General features: G+C 43.5%; 1 protein-coding gene across 4 annotated transcripts; it reads right to left on the bottom strand.

Annotated features, from left to right (window-relative positions):
• On the bottom strand, positions 1–26,165 carry LOC110515874 (arf-GAP with dual PH domain-containing protein 1). Of its 4 annotated transcripts, none has more exons than XM_036941787.1 (11): positions 25,764–26,165; positions 18,558–18,688; positions 17,666–17,757; positions 14,456–14,538; positions 7,968–8,080; positions 5,541–5,687; positions 4,643–4,726; positions 4,261–4,323; positions 3,558–3,629; positions 2,656–2,884; positions 1–1,903 (listed from the first exon to the last, which is right to left on the bottom strand). In XM_036941787.1, the coding sequence occupies exons 1-11, from the start codon at positions 25,852–25,854 to the stop codon at positions 1,875–1,877; spliced, it is 1,134 nt and encodes a 377-aa protein (XP_036797682.1). In that variant the 5' UTR covers positions 25,855–26,165; the 3' UTR covers positions 1–1,874. The 4 variants fall into 4 exon arrangements, with proteins under 4 accessions (XP_036797682.1, XP_036797683.1, XP_036797684.1 ...); XM_036941788.1 differs by lacking the exon at positions 25,764–26,165 and adding an exon at positions 25,583–25,671; XM_036941789.1 differs by lacking the exons at positions 18,558–18,688; positions 25,764–26,165 and adding an exon at positions 18,206–18,261.
• Positions 26,166–26,665: the final 500 nt, after the last annotated feature.

Genomic DNA, 26,665 nt, shown 5'->3' with positions numbered 1-26,665 from the left:
TATATTGTCTACTGCTGGCAGCACCAAGGCACATTCTGGGTATGTGTAAATGTACTTGGTGAATAATGGTGATTTGGATTAATGGCCCCCTCTTCTCTATAGTGTACTACTACTACCAGAGCCCTATAAAGGTGTTTTATAGGGAATAGGGAGCCATTTCAGATGTCCTCCTGAGTCCAACGACATGGAAAGATAAAGTGACTAAGAGGGTGGAGTCACAAAGCTGAGTCTGGAGATACATGAGGCAGGGTCATAGAGATGAATAGAGGGTGGAGTTGGCACAAAGCTGAGTCTGAAGATACATGAGGCAGGGTCATAGAGATGAATAGAGGGTGGAGATACATGAGGCAGGGTCATAGAGATGAATAGAGGGTGGAGTTGGCACAAAGCTGAGTCTGGAGATACATGAGGCAGGGTCATAGAGATGAATAGAGGGTGGAGTTGGCACAAAGCTGAGTCTGGAGATACATGAGGCAGGGTCATAGAGATGAATAGAGGGTGGAGTTGGCACAAAGCTGAGTCTGGAGATACATGAGGCAGGGTCATAGAGATGAATAGAGGGTGGAGTTGGCACAAAGCTGAGTCTGGAGATACATGAGGCAGGGTCATAGAGATGAATAGAGGGTGGAGTTGGCACAAAGCTGAGTCTGGAGATACATGAGGCAGGGTCATAGAGATGAATAGAGGGTGGAGTTGGCACAAAGCTGAGTCTGGAGATACATGAGGCAGGGTCATAGAGATGAATAGAGGGTGGAGTTGGCACAAAGCTGAGTCTGGAGATACATGAGGCAGGGTCATAGAGATGAATAGAGGGTGGAGTTGGCACAAAGCTGAGTCTGGAGATACATGAGGCAGGGTCATAGAGATGAATAGAGGGTGGAGTTGGCACAAAGCTGAGTCTGGAGATACATGAGGCAGGGTCATAGAGATGAATAGAGGGTGCACTTGCCAGAAAATCTGTTTTAGCATGTGTAGTGCCTAGTGCTGAGCGATTAATCTAAATGTCGGTTATTTTTCGTTTTTTGAACAACTAATTGACCGACGGAGGTTAAATGATTTGAATTCCATTTTGTTTGGGTTGCACAGTTTCTCTAGAAACTCTAGATATATTGCATACTGCCTGAACTGTGCAATATAGTAGGGAGTTGTAGTTTCCAACAAGGCTAATATTCAACATTAGTTTAACGTGGTGACCATAATCCATTGTGAATCTACTTGTCCCATCTGTGTTTCTTTTCAATTGCTATGGAAGAGACAGAAGAATGCGTGATTGTGAGGTGATTTAGAGAGCATCTGTTGCTTCACAAGATATCTCTACCTGAAAATACATGATCTAAGTGATTGTTAGCTGGTATTCAGCAGTCATAAAATATGCCTCATTTACTTTAAAGAACTACTAAAATTGTGATTTTGTCAGAGAGCATAGGCAGCAGCTCTATGGAGATGAGATGATGACTTGGAATGAAATAATAAAGTCATAAAATGAAACAAATGTAAATGCACAACAACTGAAATATTTGATTAAAGTAATGTGAATAAATTATGGGTATTAAGTGGTAAGCAGTAATGGGCAGTCACTACCTTCATGGAAATTTTATTAATTTGTTTTATTCTGTGTTGTTACAGTATTCAACCCACATTATGAATAGTGCATTTAATGTAAAAAATACTTGATTATTTTCTTATCTAACCGGAACCGAACCAACCTCAAAAAGCACTAATCACTCAGCACTAGCAGCGCCATTGAAGGGTATGTAGTCAACTTGGTGGGATTTTTCTCATTATGAGGAGAAGGATCCTATTTGTCTGTCCTCATCCAGGGGGTATGTCCAGCCTCCAGTCCAGCCTCCCTCTTTTTCCTTCTCCTCCTCCTCTCAGGGCTTGTGCTTAAAGTGGGCCTCCACTGCAGAGAGAGAGAGAGAGAGAGAGACTAAATCAGTCACTTAACCAGGTACCAGAAGAAATCAACTGTGAAAAATAGAGTGGTTCAGCTCCACATAAACTGTCATAGCCTCTACTGCCATGAACTCAGTGGAGGCATATACAGTGGGGCAAAAAAGTATTTAGTCAGCCACCAATTGTGCAAGTTCTCCCACTTAAAAATATGAGAGAGGCCTGTAATTTTCATCATAGGTACACTTCAAGTATGACAGACAATATGAGAAAAAAAATCTTATAATGTGATTTTCTGGAGGTTTTTTTTCTCATATTGTCTTACATAGTTGAAGTGTACCTATGATGAAAATTACAAGCCTCTCTTATATTTTTAAGTGGGAGAAGTTGCACAATTGGTGGCTGACTAAATACTTTTTTGCCCCACTGTAGCTATCAATTCACCAATCATCAGAAGGGCATCAAATGTATTGGCGAGAAATATCCACCAACAGAAGGTGATTAGGTTACTATTAGTATGCTGGAAACCTTACTCAACTAAGGGGCGGCAGGTAGCCTAGCGGTTAAGAGTGTTGGGCCAGTAATAAAAGGACGCTGGCTCGAATCCCCAGGCCGATTAGGGGGAAAATCTGTCTGTGCCCTTGAGCAAGGCACTTACCCCTAATTTCTCTTATAAGTCGCTCTGGATAAGATTGTCTGCTAAATGTAGAAAATGTATGAAATCCTTGGACAAATCCTGGGTAGAACCATGCGAATGGTTACCTGCATATTCCTGGGGCAGCATTGGTCGATTCACCAAACCCTGAAAAGCAGCCATCCAATCCTGCTGCTCCTCTTCGGTCTCGCACGTAAACAGGAACTTCCTGTCGGGCGTTACTATGGTGATGCCAAACTGCCAGTGGTAGCCCTGGGTGGATGGGGGAAGGCCGGGGAGCACAATGTAGCTGTTCTCCTTACTACCAATGAACACCTCACCGCGCGCATAGGCATCCTCACAAAGAAACAGAGAGGAGAGGAGACTCAGTGTGTGTGTGTGTGTGTGTGTGTGTGTGTGTGTGTGTGTGTGTGTGTGTGTGTGTGTGTGTGTGTGTGTGTGTGTGTTTAACTATACTTGTGGGGACCAGAAGTCTCCGCAAGAATAGTAAACAAACAAAAATTTGACCAACTGGGGACATTTTGTTAGTTCACCCATGGTCAAATGCTATTTCTAAGGAGTTTAGGGTTAAGGTTAGAATTAGGTTTAGGTCCAGGGTTAGGAGCTATGGTTCGTTTTAGGGTTAGGTTAAGGGTATGGGTTAAGGTTAAGTTTAGGGTTAGGGGTTAGGGAAAATAGGATTTTGAATGGGACTGAATTGTGTGTCCCTTAAAGGTTAGTTATACAAGACCGGGTCTGTGTTTACCTGTTACGTGTGTAATGTGTGCGCGTCTGACCAGCCACATTGTATATTAGGTCCAATAAATAATTTGGGTATGTTTGTTTGCATAATATGACATGCAAATAACATTAGTTCAGTACCACTGTACAATAAGTGCCACAATGCTAATTTTGGAGCCTGTTGAACCGTAAGCCCTAAATAAAGTGTTACTAATAGTACTGAAATGGTACAGCACCATCTCTTTGACCCATATGACATGGCACCTCATTTACCCACTGACTATCTTACCAGAGGATCCTTGAAGTACATGAGTCTCCTGTCATCCATAGTGAACCATCTCTTCTTGAAGCCTTCTGTGTGCTGTAAGAGGGAAACAGGAGACTGAGGTTGAAGGAATTAAAGAGGCTGTACAGAAGTTCAGTTGCTAATGATTCACCTAAATGTATTGTCTTTCTGTTCAATGAGGTCATTCTCTTTAATGAAGAAACGTTGTTTACAACTGTGATAATGCACTATTATTGTACTCTCATAACTAATGGCTTTATTGGCTTACATACAGGATCACATACTGGAATACCAATTCATTATCCACACCAAGCAGTACAAGGCAAGCATTCAGCTCACAGGCCCAGCAAATATACTGTGGCTGAGGTTGTACATGGCCATTATTAATGCGGTAGGTTTGTGTGGTACAAATTAAACCCCATTCGCAGTGAAACCCGATGGGCTGATAAAGTTAGAAGCATTAAGTGCTGTGTCACAAAGTAACTGAAGTGTAAGTAACTAAAGTGTAAGTAACTAAAGCGTAAGTAACTAAAGTGTAAGTAACTAAAGTGTAAGTAACTGAAGTGTAAGTAACTAAAGTGTAAGTAACTAAAGCGTAAGTAACTAAAGTGTAAGTAACTAAAGTGTAAGTAACTAAAGTGTAAGTAACTGAAGTGTAAGTAACTGAAGTGTAAGTAACTAAAGTGTAAGTATTAAAAGACTTCACCTTTGGACCCGTCTTCTCCATGTAGCCTTCCTTGATGTAGTTTCGTGTCAGCTTTGGCACCAACTGGACGAATACATGAGAAGAAGGAGAAATGTTTTATTCTGTGACCATGTGATGGTGTGTAGCCAGTCCCAATTCCCTCCCTACCCCTTCTCATTGGCCCTAACCCTTCCATGTTTGCAGATCCATAAGGTATAAGCAATATGATGGAGGATACACCAGTACACTGCTAATATCTATCAAGACCCTTGGGATATGCAAACATTGAAGGGTTAAGGCCAAGGAGAAGGGGTAGGGAGCAGAATTGAGCCAGCTGTATATAATACCTGTGTATACTAGAGAGGAAGGGACTGAAAACAATAAGATAATGAGAGAGACTCACATCAGCGTGATGGGCCCCAGGGAAAGCAACCTGTAGGTAGTGAAATCTGGCTGCTCTGATGGCGTTGAACCAGTCCACCATTTCCTTAAAACACAACAGACATGCTAACATGATCTGGGTCCTGTTCATTGGGCATGAAACAGAAGGCAACTTTTTGTGCTACCTACACTGAACACGACCCAATCTCCATACACACTGACACCCGATAGAGACTCTTTCCTGGCAATAATCCACCATTACTGTAAACAGTAGTCGACTTTGATTTCAGAGTATTTCCTACAATGTACAGTATGTCCTGCAGAGGAAATATACTCCTACTCAGCTGCCAGCCACTTCACAACACAAATGCTCCTGACAGTCAATAGACAGTCCACTCCTGAGTGAACCAGGGAGGTACTTACTGAACTTGACCAATAAGAAATGCTCATTTATGTTTTCCGTTGAAAAATGTTTTGCTACAGTGTGCTGAACAAACATGACCTAGATGAATGTAATTTTGTGGGACTTGTGTGAATGCAAATGAACCATTCCAGAGCATGCAGATATTCAGAGCAAGTCAAGAGAATGTCATCTTTAACACGACCCTGAGCAATGCAGGTCAACAGTCCCATCATACTTGATATGGGATTGTTGACCTGCATTGCTCAGGGTCGTTCGTGTTCATTAGACACCAAACAAAAGAAAAACTAATTGGAACAGGGAGGGACTACTTCAACTCATCCAATAAGAGACGTCATTTTCGTTTCTAGATCCAAATGTTATTTTTTATTCTGTTGTGCACCCTAATGAACATGGTCCAGGAGTCGACTATACATTCCTGACTGTCTATTTGTGTCCAGCAGCAGCCAAGCGAACACCCATCGACCACACAACATTGCCTAAAATTTGTTCACCTCACCTTGCCATCCTTGTGGTAGACAAAGATGTTCCTAGTGCTGTTGTCCTTCAGATAGGTGACCTGCAGGCCGTGAGGCTGGCCGATCTTCCCAGGCTGGAAGGAGGCATTCAGGGTGTGAATCTTCATCAGAGCCTTGGGCTCTCTGGCCTGTACAGGGAGAGAAGGCAGGGGGAGGAGAGTATTCATCATCACCGCCGTCATCATCATCACCACCGTCATCATCACCATCATCATAACCACCATCATCATCATCACCACCAACATCATCATCACTACCACCATCATCATCATCACCATCACTACCACCATCATCATCACTACCACCATCATCATCATCATAACCACCACCATCATCATCACCACCATCATCATCATCATAACCACCACCATCATCATCACCACCAACATCATCACTACCACCATCATCATCATAACCACCACCATCATCATCACCACCACCATCATCATCATCACCACCATCATCATCATAACCACCATCACTACCACCACCATCATCATTACCACCATCATCATCATAACCACCACCATCATCATCACCACCACCATCATCATCATCACCACCATCATCATCATAACCACCATCATTATCACCACCACCATCATCATTATCACTACCACCATCCTCATCATAACCACCACCATCATCATCATCATCACCACCACCACCATCATCATCATCACCACCATCATCATCATAACCACCATCACTACCCTCACCATCATCATCATCACCACCATCACTACCACCACCATCATCATCATAACCACCATCATTATCACCACCACCATCATCATTATCACTACCACCATCCTCATCATAACCACCACCATCATCATCATAACCACCAACATCATCATCACTACCACCATCATCATCATAACCACCACCATCATCATCACCACCACCACCATAATCATCATCACCACCATCATCATCATAACCACCATCACTACCACCACCATCATCGTAACCACCACCATCATCATCACCACCACCATCATCATCACCACCACCATCATCATCATCACCGCCATCATCATCATAACCACCATCATTATCATCACCACCATCATCATTATCACCACCATCATCATCATCACTACCACCACCCTCATCATAACCACCACCATCATCATCATCACCACCATCATCATCATAACCACCATCATCACCACCACCACCATCATCATAACCACCACCATCATCATCACCATCATCATCACCATCATCACCACCCCTACCACCATCATTACCACCATCATCACCTCCACCTTCATCATCACCACCACCATCATTATCACCACCACCATCATCATCATCATCACCAACCCCACCATCATCACCACCAACATCATCACTACCACCATCATCATCATCATAACCACCACCATCATCATCACCACCAACATCATCATCACTACCACCATCATCATCATAACCACCACCATCATCATCACCACCACCATCATCATCACCACCACCATCATCATCATCATCATCACCACCATCATCATCATCATTGTTCGGCTGCAGAACAATCAACTATGAGCTTCCTCTAGTAACTATAGTCACTAGCAAGGTTTATTATTTTATGTGGCTGAAGCCAGTGTTGTCCCCCATCAGGCCTAGAATGTATGGGAGGTATGATGTTCACTGACACCCAGGTCTTCTTTTGGTGGAATGTAGAGTATGTAGAATTTGTCCTGAACAACTGATTAAGGGTCAGATATTCTTTGCATTCAACTGATGGTTAAGGTAAGGATTGGGAATAGAGTAATCTGATCTGTGGTTAAGGTGAACTTCTATTTGAAGCAGGGACAGGGAGTGGCCAACGTTTATGGTGAGGTATGTGGTATCATACTTTACTGGAGTTAACATGCATCTTTTGTTGATATACAAAGTAGGAGACAATGTCACTATGTGGAACAGAACAACTGGGGAATGTGAGCAGATTAGAATCAGAAGTTTGAGACGATAACAGTGTACTATTGTCAGAGATAGTCAGGAGAAAGGAATGAAGAGGAGGAGGACGGTGAGGAGGATGAGAAAGGAATGAGGAGGAAGAGGAAGAGAGAGAGGAGCGAGAGGAGGAAGGGGGTATGATAAATGGGAGATTTTGCATAACTATCTAAGCAATTATAATATACCTGACATTTCCCAAGGTGTGTGTTATTTCAAGCAATTGCAGCTCAGGACCTTAGAGTGCATTTGGGATGAGACAGACATTCACAAATGAAAAGAGAGAGAAGAAGTCTGAGAGAGTTAGGGGGAGGAAGAGAGAGGGAGGGATATAGAGAGGGGAGACAGAGAGGGAAGTGAGAGAGAGAGAGAGAGAGAGAGAGAGAGAGAGAGAGAGAGAGAGAAAGGGGGGAGAAAGAGAGAGATATACATAGCACTACACTCACATCATGCTTGTTGTAGTACTTCAGAGCACCATCCCGCTCTGACAGAATACATTTTCGACTCAGGAACTGTCCGTTATCTCGGCCCCGTTTCCATAGAAACCCCTCTCGGTACCCTGGAAGGAGAGGAGCCACAGGGGTCCCATTCCAAAGACAAAGGAGCAAAGGAGAGGAAGAGAGAGAAGGAGATGAGGAGAGAGAAGGAGATGAGGAGAGAGAAGAAGATGAGGAGAGAGAAGGAGAGGAGGAGAGAGAAGGAGATGAGGAGAGAGAAGGAGATGAGGAGAGAGAAGGAGATGAGGAGAGAGGAGGAGATGAGGAGAGAGGAGATGAGGAGAGAGAAGGAGAAGAGGAGAGAGAAGGAGATGAGGATAGAGAAGGAGATGAGGAGAGAGAAGGAGATGAGGAGAGAGAAGGAGATGAGGAGAGAGGAGGAGATGAGGAGAGAGGAGATGAGGAGAGAGAAGGAGAAGAGGAGAGAGAAGGAGATGAGGAGAGAGAAGGAGATGAGGAGAGAGAAGGAGATGAGGAGAGCGTAAAAGGGGGAGCCACAAAATAACAGGATTCAGTAGTGAAGCTTGGGTCCAGTAGAGCCTGTGTGTGTGTGTGTGTGTGTGTGTGTGTGTGTGTGTGTGTGTGTGTGTGTGTGTGTGTGTGTGTGTGTGTGTGTGTGTGTGTGTGTGTGTGTTGCTGAGGCTGGGTCAAGGTGGTGATGTCTGTCGTCTTGGCCTTTAGCTGGTATGAATAATTCACCTTGAATTGTCTCAGCAGAGATCAATGGCTTCTTCCAACATTACGATCAATGCTGAAATCAACACTCTGCCCTATTCAGCAGGCACACACACCATGGCTTTGTGCTCCCTGTCTGTTTCTGTCACTGGCCTCTCTGTCCTCACTAAGTCTCAGCCAACAGACAGAGACAACTAGGACTGTCACTGTCACTGCCCTGCACTGCCAACACACACACACACACACACACACACACACACACACACACACACACACACACACACACACACACACACACACGTGAATAGAGTATTAATATCAAACTATCAAATCCCATTAATCTGAAATGCACTAAAAGACAGACAACAGTTTGTAAGAATGAGACAGAAGACTGAATAGCAGAGTGACATTGCATCTCAGTTAATACTGCTGTGAAAGTGTTCCATTCTCCTTAAAGCCTACGCAGACTGTACAATTTTAGCTGTCTTATACCACCATTTTGCCGTCCCAGAACAATTGTCCACGTCGTGAGAACATTCTTAGGTTGCATGATTTTTGGACATCTTGGCTCGTTCAGTGTGACAGGGTCTACGGTCGGACATTTTGGCTCGTTCAGTGTGACGGGGTCTACGGTCGGACATCTTGGCTCGTTCAGTGTGACAGGGTCTACGGTCGGACATCTTGGCTCGTTCAGTGTGACAGGGTCTACGGTCGGACATTTTGGCTCGTTCAGTGTGACGGGGTCTATGGTCGGACATCTTGGCTCGTTCAGTGTGACAGGGTCTATGGTCGGACATCTTGGCTCGTTCAGTGTGACAGGGTCTACGGTCGGACATCTTGGCTCGTTCAGTGTGACAGGGTCTACGGTCGGACATCTTGGCTCGTTCAGTGTGACGGGGTCTATGGTCGGACATCTTGGCTCGTTCAGTGTGACGGGGTCTGATTAAGTACCACTACATGTGGTCGTAGGCTATAACAAAGTTATGTCAGTGTCACAATTATTTCACCCTTTATCGTGTAGTGTGGCTGGTGGTACGAGCCAGTCCCGGTGACTGACCAATAGGAAGACGGCTGGCACTGAGTATGCACACAATAATACGATTATGGTGAATAGTCAGATTAATATAATAATTTGATTTAAATGTTTACATGTTTACATGTTGTGAAGGAAGAAGGATGTCCCTAATAATATTGTTTATAAACACATCTGAAATCAAAATAAACATTGTACTACAGCGACCATGTTATTTGGGGAAGCATGTTTGATTCTGAGTTTGAACATGTAGAGTTAGTATGTGAAAACTGTTTCTAAGATCATACTTTCAGTTGACTCACACATAAGCATAGAGAGGCTTGCACTGCTGGTGCTGGGTACATGTGCAGATCAAACACACCGCTGCAGTTTAAGTAGTCAACGTCGGCTGATGTCATCAATCACAGAACTGAAGCAAATCATACAATCTGGCCAGGTTGATATCAAGGGAAACGTGCTGGAAGTAAGAAACACAAGTACTGCCTTTATTCTTCCATCCCTCCCTCTCTTCCTTACTTACTCCATCCCTACCTCCCCCTTCTTTCCTCCCTCTCTCCATCCCCCACCTCTTTCTCTCCATCCCTCCCTCCCCCTCTGCTTGGTGTAGTGATGAAGTCATCATGCTCTGAGAGAGAGAGAGAGCGCGTGAGAGAGAGAGAGAGAGAGAGAGAGAGAGAGAATGGTGGATAGAGGGAAAAGGAGAAAATACGAGAGAGTGAAATAAAGATAAAGAGGAAACAGAGAGGAACAGAGAGACAGATGCAGAGATAGATAGATAGATAGAAACAGAGAGAGGAACAGAGAAGCAGAGACAGAGAGAGAGAGAGGGAGGTAGACAGAGAGACAGCTAGATAGATAGATAAATAGAGAGAGATCGAGAGAGAGAGAAACTGAGAGACAGCTAGATAGATAGATAAACAGAGAGACAGATAGTGAGAGAGATAGATAGATAAACCCAGAACACGCCCGCCATTCAGCCACTGGCACAATCCTGGTACAGCCACATCACTCTCTATAGTACCATTAGTGTTAACAGAGATCACAGCTGACAGTCTCCAGGTCAGATCTAACACCAGAGTCAGCTGAGACAAGAACCAGAGTGAGTCACTGGGAGTAGGAGTGTGAGTGACCATGTTAAAGAGGTTTTGCTGACTTCCCCGGAGTCAGATTAACTTGTGGATATCATTTTTACATACAGTGCCTTGCGGAAGTATTCGGCCCCCTTGAACTTTGCGACCTTTTGCCACATTTCAGGCTTCAAACATGGCTTTCTTCTTGCCACTCTTCCATAAAGGTCAGATTTGTGCAATATACGACTGATTGGTGTCCTATGGACAGAGTCTCCCACCTCAGCTGTAGATCTCTGCAGTTCATCCAGAGTGATCATGGGCCTCTTGGCTGCATCTCTGATCAGTCTTCTCCTTGTATGAGCTGAAAGTTTAGAGGGACGGCCAGGTCTTGGTAGATTTGCAGTGGTCTGATACTCCTTCCATTTCAATATTATCGCTTGCACAGTGCTCCTTGGGATGTTTAAAGCTTGGGAAATCTTTTTGTATCCAAATCCGGCTTTAAATCCGCCTTTTTTCTTCACAACAGTATCTCGGACCTGCCTGGTGTGTTCCTTGTTCTTCATGATGCTCTCTGCGCTTTTAACGGACCTCTGAGACTATCACAGTGCAGGTGCATTTATACGGAGACTTGATTACACACAGGTGGATTGTATTTATCATCATTAGTCATTTAGGTCAACATTGGATCATTCAGAGATCCTCACTGAACTTCTGGAGAAAGTTTGCTGCACTGAAAGTAAAGGGGCTGAATAATTTTGCACGCCCAATTTTTCAGTTTTTGATTTGTTAAAAAAGTTTGAAATATCCAATAAATGTCGTTCCACTTCATGATTGTGTCCCACTTGTTGTTGATTCTTCACAAAAAAATACAGTTTTATATCTTTATGTTTGAAGCCTGAAATATGGCAAAAGGTCGCAAAGTTCAATGGGGCCGAATACTTTCGCAAGGCACTGTATCTGCATCCAGTATGAAGGAAGTTATTTTGGTGAGGTATTTTTGCGAGCCAATGCTAACAGGCGTTAGCACAAAGACTAACATGCTCCCCAGAGTCCAGCTTCATCCACGAGTTCATATGACTCCAGGGAAGCAAAATCCAAACTATCCCTTTCAGGTTGATTCCTCTTTGGCAGCAAAGAGGACAGAGACACTCATCAGAGAGATAATGATGATGAACACATGATGACTGACTGACTGACCAACTGACATTGACTAACCGACTGACTGACTGTGTGTGTGTGTTTGTGTGTGTGTTGCTGAGGCTGGGTCAAGGTGGTGTAATCTGTGTCATGACGTTGGCCTGGGGGATAGGTTTATGACAGTCATAAATACCTCTTTCCCCCTTTTTCCTCTCTCTATCCTACTGATGTTACATTTGCAAAACCCTTGGTTAACATAGAGATTCTGGGAACATCAGAAGGTGGGGGGAAATGAACTATATTCTGGTAATCCGACCAATTGAACATATGCGCTGGTACTTAATGAATATGATGTCAGTTCGGTTGTCATCTGAGACATTCTCATCAATGATAAGATGACATAAACTCTACAGTGGAAAGTCTACACATCAGAGTTATCAGATTCACATGGAATTGTTGTTCAATTTAAATGTTTGAATATGAAATTATTTGTGATGAAATGCGATTTTAGCTTCTAAAATTGAGATTTGGGTTTTCATACGATAGGGCTCTGCTCAATCAGTGGCCCGCCCCTGTGAAGGGACATGGGCTATACAACTTTTCAAACACGCCCTCCTCTCCCTTCCTATATGAGCCCTTGACGACAATATAACCTCCTGTTCCGAGGATGTGAGGACGACGGTCCTATGACAGAATGGTTCAGATAATAACTACAGAACGAAGCCAACATCAGCGTGAGCTTTGGTTGCGATTGATATTAACTTTGAACTCTTATTCACTACAGAAGTGATACCTCCTAGCCGTTGAGTTAGCAAGAGCAGATGCAAATGAGGGTTAGGAAGGAACAGACAGAGTATTCCGTCTATCACCCAACGACGTTACTACAACGTATCCAATTGACAACCAGAGACATTCTTCAAAGGACTCGGTTGGGCAACACGGCCTCCCATCTACCACCAACCTACCGAAGCGCAGCTCAGAGTAAATATTTGTTGCATTTTCCTTTTCCAAATGAGTGGTAATTTAGAATGCATAAGATACTGTATTTACGATAGCACAGCTTCTTCCCTTTGTTCCTCAGTCTTGCCGCTCTTTCACTCAAACCCAGGCCTTTTCTTTCGTGTAACAAGCTGTCATATCTGTTCCGCCCGCTAGGGACGTTTTCCTTTATGACGTAATTTGTAATCAAGTTATGATTTAATTATGTGTATGTGTAATTCTGTGTGATTAGTTAGGTATTTAGTAAATAAATAATTAAACCCAATTTTGTATTGCTGATTCAACTTGTGAGCCAGGGTTCTTGCAGATAACCAATAATTGACCACTTTCAGATGAGACTGAATTAAGATGACGATTAATATTGACTGCTATTGATGTAAAATATTACTAGGTCTTTAAGAGTTTATTCGGAAGATAACAGCTCTATAAATGCCCGACACTCTAGTTAATTACATTTACATGATTAGCTCAATCAGGTAATATTAATTACGGAGAAATTATTTTATAGAATAGCATGTCATATCATCTAATCAGGCATAGCCAAAGACACGACATCTGTTTGCCCCCAAAAAATATTGTAATAAGTAGATGATTACCGCTTGGATTACTTTTAAATTCAAAAAGGATATTTGTGAAAAAAAATACATCACACCATTCTGTTTTCTTAATGGTTTTTCAATTCAGCATTGAAAAAAGCCACAAGTTTCAGTTTGTTCCACCTGAGTGAGTCTCACCACAAGTCAGAGACCGATATGATGACACACCAAATGTGTTTGATGGATCCTTTTTGTCCAAAAGTAACTGAAAATAATCTGATTTATGTGACTGAGTTCGGGTAATCCAAAAGTTACGTTACCGATTACAATTTTGAACAGGTAACTAGTAACTAACGGATTACATTTAGAAACTACCCAACCCTGTTAGCACATTTCTGTTTCGCTTTCTGCATCACAGAGGGGTTTAGTAGAGGAATGGACGACAATGTGGCGGTCGCTGAAGCGAGATGACAAGGCGGCACAAGGCTTATCTTATTACCGTTTCCAAGTAACAGCTCTTTACTGCTCATGTGGTCCTGAGATAACATGATGTAGGCATAGCATTGATGAATCCACAGGAATGGAAAGAAGCACGAGAAAAAACTCTCACAGTCAAATCTCTCAATGTTGAATGGCCTTTGATATTATTTTAATGGATTTCCAGGAAAGAGAGGGAATGTTGAGGTCTCTTTCTTTCTTTGTTCTCTCTCTCTTTCCCACTCACTATTTCTCTCTTTCTCTCTTTCTTTCACTACTGATCAGCTGTTCATCCTTAGAAAGTTCATTATTCTCTGAGTGTGGAATGCAGGGGTGTTGAGGAGCACACTGGGGTGGGAGGATAAAGACAGAGAGAAAGGCTCAGGCTCATTGTGTGTGTGTGTGTGTGTGTGTGTGTGTGTGTGTGTGTGTGGGTGTGTGTGTGTGCATGCGAACGTGCTTGTTTGTATGCATATGTGTATGTGTTTGTGTGTGTGTACTCAGTCTTACCTGCAGAGTAAGGCTCCTGTCTCTCCACACACACAAACTCCTTCCTCTCGTATCTGGCTCTGATCCACTGTTCCCGAAGGAGCCTGCAGAAACACTTGGTGTTTGTTTACTATATTTACTGTGTTTATGCTTGAAAAGATTCACTGTCAATAATGTCTGATTAACCAACATGGATGACAGATCAGGGTGGTGTTCATTAGGGCACGCAACTGAAAATGTTTTGCAACGGAACACAAAAAGGAGTATTTCTTATTGGACAAGTCCAGAGAGTTCCTCCCTGTTTCAGTCCGTTTGGTGCCTAATGAACACAACCCTGGAGTTCTCATCCAGTGAGTGTATAATGGTGTACTTATCTTTTAAATATTATAAATATTATATTGCTCCTCTGTCCTGTCAAATAATATTTCCCTCACTATCTCTCTCTCTTCTCTGTCTGTCTTATCAGTAATCTGTCTTAAAATGCACACAGGCAATATGAACAAACATAAACATATAAAGCCTGAGACTGTGTGTGTTTGTTTGCTCTCTCTCTCTCTCTCTTGTGTATTCTAGTCTTTCTAGTCTCTCTACCACTCCTCATCAACCCTCCTCTCCTCTTGTGTATTCTACTCTTTCTAGTCTCTCTACAACAGCTCATCAATCCTCCTCTCCGCTCGTGTATTCTACTCTTTCTAGTCTCTCTACCACACCTCATCAACCCTCCTCTCCTCTCGTCTATTCTACTCTTTCTAGTCTCTCTACCACACCTCATCAACCCTCCTCTCCTCTTGTGTATTCTACTCTTTCTGGTCTCTCTACCACACCTCATCAATCCTCCTCTCCTCTCGTGTATTCTACTCTTTCTACCACACCTCATCAATCCTCCTCTCCTCTCGTGTATTCTACTCTTTCTGGTCTCTCTACCACACCTCATCAATCCTCCTCTCCTCTCGTGTATTCTACTCTTTCTACCACACCTCATCAACCCTCATCTCGTGTATTCTACTCTTTCTAGTCTCTCTACCACTCCTCATCCTCCTCCTCTTCTCTCTCGTGTATTCTACTCTTTCTAGTCTCTCTACCACAAGCTCATCAATCCTCCTCTCTTCTCTCTTATCGCTCTACTCTATTGTGTGTGGTTTCCTCTCACCTCTAAAAATACCTTCCCACATCTCCCCAGCAGTAAAAGCCCTGTGTAGCAGCTTAAAATATTATTGGTGATTGTGTTGTTATTGATATCACTGGGGACCATTCACTGGTTGAATCAACATTATTTCCACGTCATTTCAACCCCAAAAATATGTGTGATTGAATCAATGTGGTGAAAACAAGTTAGATTTGAAAATAAATCTAAATCCAATGACATTTTGAAATGTTTTTCTGATTTGACATTGAATTCACGTTAGTTTACAACTCAACCAAATGTAAATCAAAACTAGACGTTGAACTGACGTCTGTGCCCAGTGGGACTGTTATCCCCCAGGAGAACCAGGCTGAGGACTCCATTTGGAAGGGTACTGTCAACACTTGGGCCATTATCTTACATCCGGTAGCGTCTCTCCTGCACTCGTCCCTCAACCAAAGCAAGCGGAATCCTCGAGCGATCTGACGTAAGACAATGAATGCACTGTGGCTGCATTCCAAACTGTTGCCTTTCCTCTGGCCTCGGCCATTGATGACTAAACATTGCACACCTGAAAGGAGGAACCTGTAGAGGTAACCAACATCTGGTAATGGTTCTACCTCCTAGACTCTAAGTGGAGCTTCCTCCATATGACTATAACCCATTTAGTCTTTGAGAGGTTGTAATTTTACTGGTGTGCCAATGAGATGACCACAAGCTTAAAGTTGGTCATGCTTGGTGAAGTTTGGTAAACCAGGACATTAGACATTTGTTCATGTTGGTTAAAAATCTAGCCTTTGTATTGTGTTATGTTACAGTGTTTAGAGGGCCAGTGAGTGGAGCGGTCACTCAGACAGAGGGTGACCCAGCTGAGCGACCTGGATCATGGGATGAAGGGGTGGGTGGTTAGGCCAGAGGTCTATGTGTGTTGGACGGTTGTAGGGCCAGGGACCAAGACACTTACTGGCAGTCTATGTGTGTTGGACGGTTGTAGGGCCAGGGACCAAGACACTTACTGGCAGTCTGTGTGTGTTGGGCGGTTGTAGGGCCAGGGACCAAGACACTTACTGGCAGTCTGTGTGTGTTGGACGGTAGTAGGGCCAGGGACCAAGACACTTACTGGCAATCTATGTGTGTTGGACGGTAGTAGGGCCAGGGACCAAGACACTTACTGGCAGTCTGTGTGTGTTGGACGGTAGTAGGACCAGGGACCAAGACACTTACTGGCAGTCTGTGTGTGTTGGACGGTAGTAGGACCAGGGACCAAGACACTTACTGGCAGTCTGTGTGTGTTGGACGGTTGTAGGGCCAGGGACCAATACACTTACTGGCAGTCTGTGTGTGTTGGACGGTTGTAGGGCCAGGGACCAAGACACTTACTGGCAGTCTGTGTGTGTTGGACGGTTGTAGGGCCAGGGACCAAGACACTTACTGGCAGTCTGTGTGTGTTGGACGGTAGTAGGACCAGGGACCAAGACACTTACTGGCAGTCTGTGTGTGTTGGACGGTTGTAGGGCCAGGGACCAATACACTTACTGGCAGTCTGTGTGTGTTGGACGGTAGTAGGACCAGGGACCAAGACACTTACTGGCAGTCTGTGTGTGTTGGACGGTAGTAGGACCAGGGACCAAGACACTTACTGGCAGTCTGTGTGTGTTGGACGGTAGTAGGACCAGGGACCAAGACACTTACTGGCAGTCTGTGTGTGTTGGACGGTTGTAGGGCCAGGGACCAATACACTTACTGGCAGTCTGTGTGTGTTGGACGGTTGTAGGGCCAGGGACCAAGACACTTACTGGCAGTCTGTGTGTGTTGGACGGTTGTAGGGCCAGGGACCAATACACTTACTGGCAGTCTGTGTGTGTTGGACGGTTGTAGGGCCAGGGACCAAGACACTTACTGGCAGTCTGTGTGTGTTGGACGGTTGTAGGGCCAGGGACCAAGACACTTACTGGCAGTCTGTGTGTGTTGGACGGTTGTAGGGCCAGGGACCAAGACACTTACTGGCAGTCTGTGTGTGTTGGACAGTAGTAGGGCCAGGGACCAATACACTTACTGGCAGTCTGTGTGTGTTGGACGGTTGTAGGGCCAGGGACCAAGACACTTACTGGCAGTCTGTGTGTGTTGGACGGTAGTAGAAAACAGGCACCTTCTGTTCATATTTGGCTTTAGCAGCATTGTTGCCGTTGGACGCCATGAACTACAATCACAGAGAGAAAGAGATGTTTCATGAGCTGGGTTTCATTCACACACACACTCATGCATACATGCACATATACACTGTGCTGGCATGCACACAAGATCAATACCAAACCTTGACACCTCCCCCCTTATCTCTAACCTCCCACCCCTTTTTCTCTCATTCTGCCTTCCTTTAGTTAATTTAGTCTCCATCTCCCTTCTTTCCCTTCCTCCATCAATTACCTGCCAGAATTAGAGCTGAGACGCTGCCCACACAACACTGACCCCCATACACACACACACACACACCACACAAACACACCACACCACACAAACACACCACACAAACACAAACACAGAACCAATGGCAAACTCAACTCTCTACCTCTGCAGCACTCCAGGGGTCCAGCAGGACAGACTCACCTCTACCTCTGCATCACTCCATGGGTCCAACAGGACAGACTCACCTCTACCTCTGCATCACTCCATGGGTCCAGCAGGACAGACTCACCTCTACCTCTGCATCACTCCATGGGTCCAACAGGACAGACTCACCTCTACCTCTGCATCACTCCATGGGTCCAGCAGGACAGACTCACCTCTACCTCTGCATCACTCCATGGGTCCAACAGGACAGACTCACCTCTACCTCTGCATCACTCCATGGGTCCAACAGGACAGACTCACCTCTACCTCTGCATCACTCCATGGGTCCAACAGGACAGACTCACCTCTACCTCTGCATCACTCCATGGGTCCAACAGGACAGACTCACCTCTACCTCTGCACCACTCCATGGGTCCAACAGGACAGACTCACCTCTACCTCTGCATCACTCCATGGGTCCAGCAGGACAGACTTGACTTTGCTGATCTGGGAGATGTTTCTATGGAGACCCGAGCAGCTCTGACACACAAACACACCCAGGGTGTAGGACGCCCACTCCGGGTCTGAAAAACACACACACACACACACACACACACACACAGAGAGAGAGAAGACATGCATACACACACACAGGAAACACCCTTAGCAACAATGACAGTACCACACCGACAGCAACAATGACAGTACTACACATGAGGAAGTTCATTTCAAGGCTGCCTCAGACTAACAGAGACAGAACAGGCCACTACTACCATGACATGGTTATCACAGACCTCTAGACTGATATCTTTAAGGTCCAAAGCAGCCGTTTTTATTTCAATATCATAGCATTTCTGGGGAACTATTAAGTACCTTACTGTAATTGTTTTCAATTAAAATCGGCAAAAGGAACCAAAATAGCTTCTTAACAAATAGCAATTTCACAAGCAAGAGTTTTGCTAGGACTGTCTGGGAGTGGTCTGAGTGGAGAGGGGAAAAATAACTGTTATTGGCAGAGGTTTGAAACTCTCTTTCTTATTGGTCTAACTAATTGTGATGTCACCAGGCAGGCCAAAACTCCATCCCACCAAAACCTCCTAAAATTTCAGCTGGTCTTTTCAAACAGCTCTCACACTAAAAGGGCATTATCATCATTTTAATTGAAGTATTATCTACACTATCTTCATAGTAAATAAATAAGTACAACACTGCTACAAGAAGACACATTTATTGGTTGAGAAGATAATATGTTGAAAGCTTGAGATTTGTTGAATAAATTGTTACTGTCATACAGTGACAAAGATAGTTTGTATGAAAAAGAGGGAGGACAGACAGACAGACAGACAGACAGACAGACAGACAGACAGACAGACCTAGATTTCAGAACAGTCTCTGTGCAAACAAATTGAGCTAATAGGGTAAAGGAACCCCAGCTCATTTCCAGAGTGTTGACGCATGGCTTCATAGTATCCGCTGGTCATGAATCAGACCATTAGCACTCCCGTCAGAGTGTCTGGCTAAACGTCTGCTATTACGAGACTGTCCTCCTGTGGGGGCTGGTGTGGGGAGGGAAGGTGGTTCTCCTATCTGTCTGATAATTGTGGGGGAATGGGGGGAACAGGAGGGGGGGTGGAGTCTATCAGAAACCACGGAGTCTCACCTTGAGTCATCGTTATGGGGTAGCGTTTCCCACAGACACTATATGTGGCTCAACGCTGCTCCTGACATAGACACCAGAAACAAACAGTTTGGGAGGTCTCCCTGAATCTATCTACTGATCTCTTATGCCTGCTATTGACAGAGGAGTATGAAGGGAACACATATCTATCCTTTCTGGGATGAATAACATATTGATATACCAAGGCAATTGTACAACAATAGAAGTGTTTCTCGCTAGGACCAGATGTGAATCTATTGCTTCATACAGAGTATTTAGTGACCTCAATCAACAAAACCTGCAACCTGCACCTTTACCACCATCAGTATTTCACTGCCTCGTCTACAGACAGACAGACAGACAGACAGACAGACAGACAGACAGACAGACAGACAGAGGGAATCTATAGAGCCCTATGACCCCCTGGAAGGCATACTGCTCTGCTGTAACAAGATATGGTATAACTTCCTATAAGTATTTTTCCTAAAAAGACTCTGATGTGGCTCAGTATGTTTGCATGAAATGTAGCTTTAATACAAGGGAGCCAAGAAAGAGTGATGTGAAGCACATTCTAGTGTCATTCTAGGCCTTTAGGGCCTATATTCTGTTTTACAGCCTGTCCCCAACATCAGCACATGTCGCAGTAAGTTCAACCTAAACTGGAAAAGGCAGAGCCTGTGGTCAAAACATGACGAAAGCAACAGAAGACTAGAAGAATGTGGTATATGTAATTTCCTGCATGAGCTCTCTAGCTATGCCTAAGTACAGTACATTGTTTGTAGACTGTATGTCTGATCAGCATTGTTGTGTGAGATGCTTTTATTCTGTTTTGGTTTCAGTGGCTGCTGTTTATGACTGGGCCATAGAACTAGTGCAAGTCGTTTTCTATGGAGGATGCAGTCATTGTATGTAACTAATGTAACTCAGCCAAACAGCACACCAGGGTATAACCATTAGAGACATTGATATCCTTAAGTAGCCTGCCACTGCTCTGTTGCACTTAGATATACATCTACTAATTAAAGGGATAGTGGGGGATATACAGTACATCTCCCAATTAAAGGGATAGTGCAAGATGATCATAACCCTGCAAAAAAGATGAGTCACACAGTGAGTAGATTTATGTCTATGGTAAATTCCACAGAGAGAGGGAGGGTGGCGGATGGTAAAAATATTGAGAGATAGCAGAGGAACAACTGACAAGAGACAGATGGGGAAAAGAAAATGGAGAAGGCATTAAGTTAAAGTGAGAGAAAGAGAGACACAGAGAGAGAAAGAGAGAGAGCGAGACAGAGAGAGAGAGATACAGAGAGAGATACAGAGAGATACAGAGAAAGAGAGAGAGAGCAAGAGAGAGAGAGTGAGAGATAGACAGAGAGAGAGAGAAAGAGAGAGAGAGCAAGAGAGAGACAGAGAAAGAGAGAGATAGCGAGAGAGAGCGAGAGAGAGACAGAGAGAGAGAGAGAGAGAGAGACCTTCATGGTTGTGAGGTCTGGGGTCTGCTCACCAACCAAAAATTCACAAAATGGGACAAACACCAAATTGAGACTCTGCATGCAGAATCCTGAAAAAATATCCTCAGTGTACAACGTAGAACACCAAATAATACATGCAGAGGCGATACCGGCTACTGATCAAAATCCAGAAAAGAGACGTTAAATTCTATAACCACCTAAAAGGAAGTGATTCCCAAACCTTCCATAACAAAGCCATCACCTACAGAGAGATTAACCTGGAGAAGAGTCCCCTAAGCAAGCTGGTCCTGGGACTCTGTTCACAAACACAAACAGACCCCACAGAGCCCCAGGATAGCAACACTATTAGACCCAACCAAATCACGAGAAAACAAAAATAGAATTACTTGACACACAACTAGAATGCTATTTGGCTCTAAACAGACAGTACACAGTGGCAGAATACCTGACCACTGTGACTGACACAAAATTAAGGAAATCTTTGACTATGTACAGACTCAGTGAGGATAGCCTTGCTATTGAGAAAGGCCACTGAAGGCAGACCTGGCTCTCAAGAGAAGACAGGCTATATACACACTGCCCATAAAGTGAGGTAGAAACTGCCAAATGTATGACCACATTAGATATACATATTTCCTTCAGATTACACAGACTCACAAAGAATTTGAAAACAAGTCCAATTTTGATAAACTCCCATATCTATTGGGTGAAATACCATGGTGTGCCATCCCAGCAGAAAGATTTGTGACCTGTTGCCACAAGAAAAGGGCAACCAGTGAAGAACAAACACCATTGTGTCACGACTTTAACCAAAGTCGGCTCCTCTCCTTGTTCGGGCGGCGTTCGGCGGTCGACGTCACCGGCCTTCTAGCCATCGCCCCTCCATTTTTCATTGTTCCATTTGTTTTGTCTTGTTCCCCGCACACCTGGTTTACATTCCCTAATCACATTGTATATATATATTCCTCTGTTGTTTTTGTTACATGTTCAGTGTGCCGCGCCAGGCTGGTTGTTTCTCCCCTGGGTATTCTTGTGTAACCCATAGGAGGTTGGATTATTGCGTTTGTTTTGTGACGCTATTTTGCGCATTTCTCTTTTGCTTTTTGGCTGGATGTTTGATGCTGTTGTGTCCGTTTGTTGTGTTTCTGCCCAAATAAAGTCTGATCACAACTCTCTGCTCTCCTGCACCTGACTTCAACACCAGTAGCGCATACGCTGACACATTGTAAATACAACCTATATTTATGTTTATTTATTTTACCTTTTGTACTTTAACCCTTTGCACATCATTACAACACTGTATATAGACATAATATGACATTTGAAATGTCTTTATTCTTTTGGAACTTTTGGAAGTGTCATGTTTACTGTTATTTTTTTATTGTTTATTTCACTTTTGTTTATTATCTATTTCACTGCTTTGGCAATGGAAACATGTTTCCCGTGCCAATAGAGCCCTTAAATTGAAATTGAATTGAGAGAGAGACAGAGAGAGTGAGTGAGAGAAAGAGAGAGATACAGAGAGAAAGAGAGACAGAGAAAGAGAGACAGACAGACACACAGAGAGAGAGAGAGGCCATAAAGAGAGGCATTGTCTGTTAGACCTTCCAACCTTCACATCTTCCTGTTATTAAATTATTTTTTGACTTCTCACGCTTGATTACTGTTGTTACTGATTGTCCTGTTTGTGGCAATCTTGAAATATTATGTTTAATTATGTTTTTATTGATATTGTTAATTAATCATTTCCAAAGTACTATTTGGCAATATGTACATTGATATGTCATGCCAATAAAGCAATAGAAAATTGAGAGAGAAAGAGAGAGAAAGCAGTGTGATGACAGAATCTACTTGGCATGGTTCCAAATGATATTGCACATTTACAGTTTACAATTATGAGTGTACAGTATGACATGGTTTATCTCAACTAACCATCTCTTCTCTCAATTACAGAAAGTAATGGCACAAACCCATACAATACACTCAGTACACCAGCCATGCTGTGAGATGAGACAGACAGACAGACAGACAGACAGACAGACAGACAGACAGACAGACAGACAGACAGACAGACAGACAGACAGACAGACAGACAGACAGACAAACAAACAGAATGAAGTGAGTTTAAAAAAGAAACTGACACTGCAGGCAATGTTTTCAGTATCAGTTTGCTCATACTAACAGCTTTAACGAAATACACATAGGCCGTTTAGAGAGACATTTACTTAGCCAACAATGGGTGACTGACACTTTCGCATGTGTCCCAGAATTTCCAAATGAGAAGCTATCTGTTGTATCTTTTGTTTAAAATCTAGTAAAAATAACACTGACATCATCCCTGATCCCAACCACTCAAAACGATGGAAGAATGAAATTAATAAAGGAGAGATACAACCCAAGAGGCCTTCACAGTCCCTATACTGACCAGATACTGCTACTAGCAGAGAAACATCGGAATCAATTCTACCTTGTAGATACTGTATTTCTTTCAAAAGCCAAGCAGGACAAGACATAACTGTGAACTCTGTGACCTCGGCACCAGAGATGAGCTCATAGGTGAGTCACCATGGGAACGTGTGGGTGTGCTCAGCACTCAGCCTTGGGTTATGCTCATTAGGGCATGTAACAAAAAAAATGCTTTACATTATGCAACGGAGCAAAATAAATTGAGCTTCTTATTGGACAATTCCAGGCAATCTGTCCCTGTTTCAGTCTGTTTTTCTTCCATTTGGTGCCTAATGAACACAACCCTGGAGTATCTATGTCTCCATGCAGAGCAGACTGGCTCCACAGGCTAAACTGGCCCTCTGATCCGCATCATTGATAGCACAGCACTCCTGATGAAATATTAGTGTCTCTTGGCATTGGCCTTATGAAATAGCAGGTGGCATTTGCAGGATTTAAAAGATTACAGTGTTCTACTACCTGATGAGGCCCATGAAAAAGATAAAACAGCACTTTACAGTTAAGTATGACATACTGTGTCTCGTCCTCTCATATCACTGACATCTTGTAAGAACGGGAAGCTATATTCCAAATTTGCTTATCAAATCAAATTGTATTGATCACATACACATGGTGAGCAGATGTTATTGCTAGTGTAGCGAAATGCTTGTGGGACTAGAAGCGAGGCAGCCATCTCAAACAAAACACATTGCAGGTCCTCTTACATTCTCCCAAGAAACACTTGATACGGAAGAAGGAGGCAGCCAGACTTCCTGGGGAATCTAAATGATCCATAAGGAGAGTTAAATGATTTAATGATGGAAAACAGTAGATATTATGATACGGAAGAAGGAGGCAGCCAGACTTCCTGAGGAATCTAAATGATCCATAAGGAGAGTTAAATGATTTAATGATGGAAAACAGTAGATATTATGATACGGAAGAAGGAGGCAGCCAGACTTCCTGAGGAATCTAAATGATCCATAAGGAGAGTTAAATGATTTAATGATGGAAAACAGTAGATATTATGATACGGAAGAAGGAGGCAGCCAGACTTCCTGAGGAATCTAAATGATCCATAAGGAGAGTTAAATTATTTAATGATGGAAAATAGTAGATTTTATGTTGACTGGATCCTCTTAAGTCTTTTCAAAATCCAGGCAGTTGCTATTCATTGGACATATGAATTACTATGCTGAAAATAAATATCACTATTTGACTTCGAGCCTTGACTTGTATAGCATTTGCATAGATCAAGGTTAATGGCAGGGCACGTCCACTTGAATGAGTCATAGCATTAAGAAATCATAAATAATCTGTAACGTACTTCCTGGTCAGTGGACACAATAAGCTTATGGAGACTGTATTACAACCCCAGATTATGATTAGATGCAGGTCTCACTCTGTTGAGGTAGATAAAGCTATAGACTGGCATTGGTCAGATGGACAGTGTGCCAGGGAGAGAGAGAGAGAGAGCCTGGGGAACACACTCAGGGAATTAAGCCTAAATCCCAAAATATGATGTTATTCTGTCAGTCAGCCTGTCTGTCTGTCTGCCTGTCACTCGCTCAAGTTTCCAGTCTCTTGCTCTCTCGATCTCAATCTCTCTCTCTCTGATACAAACATTTAAATCTTCACCAGATTTCACTCTATTGTTATGCAATGACACCAGTTTGACTTCACTGGAGTGTAAACAGACACTGATAACTCTGATAACTGAAAACAACTGAGCACTACAGTAGCCTACTGTACTTGCATGACAGCATCTCAGATTTACATACAGAATAATACGAAATCCTCTGAGACCAGGCTGTGCAGTGAACATGATCGCTAGAGTCTCCAATCACCCAAATCAAAACACATGTACACCATCAAGACAGATTATTCCTATATTGACCTACCCGCAACTTGATGGTATATGGTCTGTGATTAACTATCCATTGTCTAATGCGAGAGTGTAGCACTGCTTGCGTGATGAAACGCAACGACCTTGTTCATAGCCTACCTGTCTGGAGGATCGCGCGCTCCACCTGACCTGACATACTTGAGACATTGATGCGACCATAGTAGCCTAGACTGTACCTGCAGCTCCGCAATCCACGCAGCTCCCGTTCCCCGGTCTCTCCAACAGCTTTATTATAAGCTGTTTATTCCTTTCTTGATTCATAGCCATGTTGGGAATGTATTTTCCAATTAAAGTAATTGATCGACTCCAAAACCTCGAAAGTGAAGGCTGACTGACGGCTGTTCTAGCGGAGTTAAATAATATCCACTGTAGTTGTCACTCACTGGACACCGGGGGCAGTGATGTGATGAAAACACGATCACATCTGAGACAAGAGAAACAGTGTCCACGTCGCAATAATTATTATGAAAACATATATCCAACGAAATGTACAGCTGAATATTCCGTGTGAATTCCACCCTACTCTTACTCCCAGTTCCTGCTCTCTATACACCAGTGTTCTCTATCTCTATCTATCTCTCTTTCTCGCTCGCTCTCTCTCTCTCAAAAGTGAGACCTCAAGCGGACATTCAGTTCTTGAAAACATTTTCCAATACAAATAATTGCCCTTCCGTTTTGCTTCATCTTAATCGATAACTTTATTGATTCTCTGTAGCTCAGGCTGGTTGAAATGTCATGTTAGCAAATACGGGCATTTACCTGTTCTGGAATGTTTAGTGAAAAGTATAATGGAATTTGTGCAACCAACTGACTCAAATGTATATTCGGTGGAAAAAGACGAATCAGTAGGTGCCCATTCACATCACTTGGAGCGTGGAGTGGAGCATCAGTCACACTGCACGTGTACTACATTATTTATGGTTCCGCTCCCTCCACCTTTCCTTCAGATGAAGAATATTGAACACTAGGGGGCGGTAGAGCTGCATCTTGCGTTTTATTCCCGCTCTCTTGACAACTCACCGGCTCCAGCAATTTCAGTGACATCTCCATTTCAAGAGAATATAGACCTAAATTGACC

Source organism: Oncorhynchus mykiss, chromosome 13, assembly GCF_013265735.2.
Source record: "Oncorhynchus mykiss isolate Arlee chromosome 13, USDA_OmykA_1.1, whole genome shotgun sequence".
Taxonomy (NCBI): Eukaryota; Metazoa; Chordata; class Actinopteri; order Salmoniformes; family Salmonidae; genus Oncorhynchus; species Oncorhynchus mykiss.
This window is presented reverse-complemented; position numbering and strand designations above follow the sequence as displayed.